Genomic DNA, 4,515 nt, shown 5'->3' on the forward strand with positions numbered 1-4,515 from the left:
TTCAAATAATATCATTCCTAAACAATCTTTTCCAACATGGTCTGTGTATAGGACATTTTTTTCTGAACTCCCAACATTTCAAAGTGCTAAGTCAAGTTTGCCTATTTCTTCTTGTATTCTTTTATCTAATTGCAAACTGACTTTGTTTTATGCAAGAGTACTGAATTCGTGGACGAATTCTCTCCAACTTGGGGGGTATGATGAGAATCAAAAAGATGCTATTAATAAGAGGAATGGACAAGGGCCAAAACATTTAAAGTTCTTCTTATTAGTCTTTTCAAAATATGAGGCCCAATCCCAAGAAGCCCAAGCCCAACCCATGAGGAGGAAGGCCAAGCATTAATAAATGAGCATCAATGGATGTCTCTTTTTGTAATTACTTTTGTGTAGTTTCTAGTAGAACTTTAAAAGGAAGGTGTAGATATTAAATAAGGGGTGCTAATGTACAAAACAAAGTCACACCTTTCATGTGACATAAAAGAGTAGGTGTAGATATAGTTTTAGGAGGTGCCCCAAGTAGGAAAGCAAGTCACACTTCTCATGTGACTTATTTTGGCTCCAATTTTGAATAGTCTAGTTTTTGAATTGTGCCTTTTCATTTTCAGCCCTCTTCTACTATAAATAGAAAGGCCATGCTCTTTGTAAAATCAGAATTTAGAAATTGAAGAAAGGAAACTCTACTCAAATTGAGAGAGAATTGTGAGAGATTTGATCTCCTTCACTAAGTCTTATCTTCTGAGCTTTGGAGGGCTTCAAGTGGTGGTAACTAGCACTCATCTTGGATCATCATCTTCAAGTGGCGTGTCCATCTCCTTCAAGTCTTCATCCAACTAAGTTCCTTCTTCCTTCCATCTCCATTTCCATGTTTTTAGCAATTCCAATCGGTAGTTTGTCATTTTAGATGTTGTTCTTTAATTTCCACCGATTATTCGTGTTCATCTTGCGTTCTACTTTCAATTTTGCAGTTGTAGCTTAATTTGATTTTGTATTTGTGTCTTCAATTCCTTGTGTTGTTTCGATTCATTGTGGAATGGCACTCAATCTTGAGTTTGGTTCATCTATTAGAAGGCTTTGTACTTCAATGATGATTCCTTAAGTTCCTCCACTTGTTCCTAATTGTTTGTCCTTGTTGTCAACTCTTAATTGTTGTCTTTCTTCACATATATTCTTGTGTTCATATGATGAAAATTGTTTATGCTTGATTCAACTCACATTAGTTCGGTCCTAGTTCAGGAGCAGGACCAGGTACAAAGGCCGATATACTTCGTGAGTAAAGTGTTGCAAGGGCCTGAGGTGAGGTACCAGGCCATAGAGAAGGCAGCTTTGGCGGTATTGTTTTCAGCTCGAAGACTTCACCACTACTTCCAGAGCTTCATCGTGATAGTAATGACAGACTTGCCCATTCGCAATGTCTTACAGAAGCCTGATGTGGCAGGACGAATGGTGCGTTGGGCGATGGAATTATCAGAGTTTGATGTGCAGTACGAATCCAAAGGACCTATCAAAGGCCAGGTTTATGCTGACTTCGTAGTAGAGCTCTCCTCGGCAGCCATGCACCAAGAGGAAGCAGGTTTCAAGTGGGTCCTCTTCGTAAATTGATCCTCAAACCAACAGGGTAGCGGAGCTGGTGTCAACTTGGAAGGTCCAAATGGGTTGTTGATTGAGCAGGCCTACGGTTTGCTTTCAAGGCCAGTAATAACCAGTATGAGGCCCTGATAGCTAGAATGTTGCTAGCTAAAGAGATGGGGGCGAAAAGTCTGATGGCGAAGAGTGACTCCCTATTGGTAATAGGGCAAGTTATCAGAGAGTACCAACCCAAGGACCCCCAGATGGTCGCATACCTACAGTATGTCCATATCTTGAAGAAGACTTTCGCGGTGTTCGAGTTAGTACATGTCCCTCGAGAACAGAATGCCCGAGCTGACTTGCTAGCAAAGCTCGCCAGTTCAAGCAAGGGGGGCAAGCAGAGGACAGTCATACAGGAGACCTTGAGGACACCTCGAACCACCACAGAAGTCACAACGGAAGTCCAGCTGATAAGCACCGCAGAAGGTGCTAAGAGAAGTCACCGGTCGTTGACTCAAGAGACCCTGAAAATGCCCAGAATAAGCACATACGCGTTATCAGGGGAAGATTCAATGCAAGTATGCCTAATTGAAGGAGGCGAAACCTAATTAACAAGGCGGATGGCCGCTCTGTCCAAATTTGTATCGGTTGGAGGGGACAAAGGTCACCCCTATTTCCAGTGCCTGAGGAGGAACAGTAGGTTTGTATGGACCAGAGAGTGTGAAGAGGCGTTTCTCAAGCTGAAGGAGTGTCTGGCCAGTCCACCAGTGTTATGCAAGCCGCAGCTAGATTCCCCGCTTCGCCTATACTTTGCGATCACTGATCGGGCGATCAGTTCGGTCCTCGTGCAGGAACAGGACCAGATACAGAAGCCAATCTACTTTGTGAGCAAAGTATTGCAAGGGCCCGAGGTGAGGTACCAGGCCCTAGAGAAGGCAGCTCTGGCAGTGGTGTTCTTAGCGAGAAGACTTCGCCACTACTTCCAAAGCTTTATCGTGGTAGTGATGACAGACCTTCCCATTTGCAAGGTCTTACAAAAGCCAGACGTTGCTAGAAGAATGGTGCATTGGGCGGTAGAGCTATCAAAATTCGACGTACAGTACGAGCCCAAAGGCCCTATCAAAGGCCAAGTTTACGCTGACTTCGTGGTAGAGCTATCCTCGGTAGACACACACCATGAAGAGTCCGACTTCCGATGGGTGTTCTCTGTAGATGGTTCCTCTAATAAACAAGGTAGCAGGGCTGGCGTCATCCTGGAAGGGCCAAATGAACTATTGATTGAGCAGGCTCTGCGGTTCGCTTTCAAGGCCAATAACAACCATGCAAAGTATGAGGCTTTGATCGTTGGAATACTATCAGCCAAGGAGATGGGTGCGCAGAGTTTGCTGGCGAAGAGTGACTCCTTACTAGTCACGGGCCAAGTAACAGGAGAGTACCAGGCCAAAGACCCTCAGATGGCTGCTTATCTAGAATATGTCCAAATCCTGAAGAAATCATTTGCGGTGTTTGAGTTGGTACATGTCCCTAGAGAGAAGAATGCCCGAGCTGACTTACTAGCAAAGCTCGTCAGTTCGAGAAAGGGGGGCAGACAAAGGAAAGTCGTCCAGGAAAGCCTGAGGACACCTCGAACCTTCACTACAAATAATTTGGTAAAGGTCCATCAAGTTAGCACGTCGGAAGGGAGGAAGAGAATTCATCGGTCATTGACTCAGGAGACGTTGAAAACACCCAGGATAAGCGCATATCCAGTTTTTGGGGAAGAGTCGTTGCAGGTCTGCCTGGTTGAAAGAGGAGAAACCTGGATGACGCCCTACAAGCGTTACTTGGCCGATGGGATACTCCCGCTGGAACCCACAGAGGCCAGAAAAATAAAGAAAAATTTGAGCAAATATACCTTCATTGACGGGGAATTGTTCAGACACGGGTTTGCCCACACTATTTTGGTATGTGTAAGTGGAGAGCAGTGCATGCGAATAATGGCAGAACTCCATGAAGGGATATGCGGGAGTCATATCGGTGGTCAATATCTCGCATTAAAGGCCCTTCGTGCGGGATACTATTGGCAAACCATAAGGGAAGACTGCACAAGGTACGCACAACAGTGCAAGCAATGTCAGCAACACGTTGACTGGCACAAGGCGCCACCAGAAGAGCTCGGGTTGATCTATAGCCCTTGGTCGTTCCATACTTGGGGAATCGATATTCTAGGCGCATTTCCTTTGGCAGTACGACAGATGAAGTACCTCGTGGTTCCCATAGAGTATTTCATGAAGTAGATAGAGGCTGAGCCAGTATAGCAGATTACAGCCCACAAGATCCAACACTTCATTTGAAAAAATATAGTATGTCGCTTTGGAGTCCCAAAATGGTTGGTGTCTGATAATGGCACCCAGTTTGCAAGCCAACAGCTGGGAAATTTGTGTACAGAACTCAAGATAAAGTAGGTGTTTGCATCAGTCGAACACCCCCAAACGAATGGGCAAGTTGAGTCTACCAACCGAGTTCTGTTGAGGGGTTAGAAGAGAAGGCTGGAGAAGGCCAAAGGGACCTGGGCAGAAAAAGTTCCTAGAATTTTGTGGGCTTACCACACTACTCCCAAGTCCACCACCAAGGAAACACCCTTCAACTTGGTGTATGGTTCGGACGCGATGATTCTTGTAGAGAGATCCAGAAGAACTCGCCACGTTTTCAGAACTTCGTGGCCGAAGAGTCCAATGAATAGAGAAAGGTGAACCTGGACCTACTAGATGAGATAAGGGAGGAAGCAAGAATCAAAGCTAAAGCCTTGAAGACGAGGGTGGAGTACAAGCACAGCTCCAAGCTGAGACCTCGGCAGTTCCAGGTCGCCGACTTGGTGATGCGAAAGGCCCACCCATACCAGCTAGAGAAAAGTTGTCTCCTAAGTGGACTGGTCCTTTCAGGGTGATAGAGGCCCTTGGGAACAAAGCA

General features: G+C 45.4%; 1 protein-coding gene across 1 annotated transcript; it reads left to right on the top strand.

Moving 5' to 3' along the window:
- Window positions 1-1,386: 1,386 nt before the first annotated feature.
- On the top strand, window positions 1,387-3,842 carry LOC137815580 (uncharacterized). Its single transcript, XM_068618695.2, has 3 exons — window positions 1,387-1,570; window positions 1,669-1,784; window positions 2,595-3,842. Exons 1-3 carry the CDS (start codon window positions 1,387-1,389, stop codon window positions 3,840-3,842), a joined length of 1,548 nt encoding a protein of 515 aa, XP_068474796.2.
- Window positions 3,843-4,515: the final 673 nt, after the last annotated feature.

This window comes from Phaseolus vulgaris, chromosome 1 (assembly GCF_051622355.1).
Source record: "Phaseolus vulgaris cultivar YP4 chromosome 1, ASM5162235v1, whole genome shotgun sequence".
Lineage (NCBI taxonomy): Eukaryota > Viridiplantae > Streptophyta > Magnoliopsida > Fabales > Fabaceae > Phaseolus > Phaseolus vulgaris.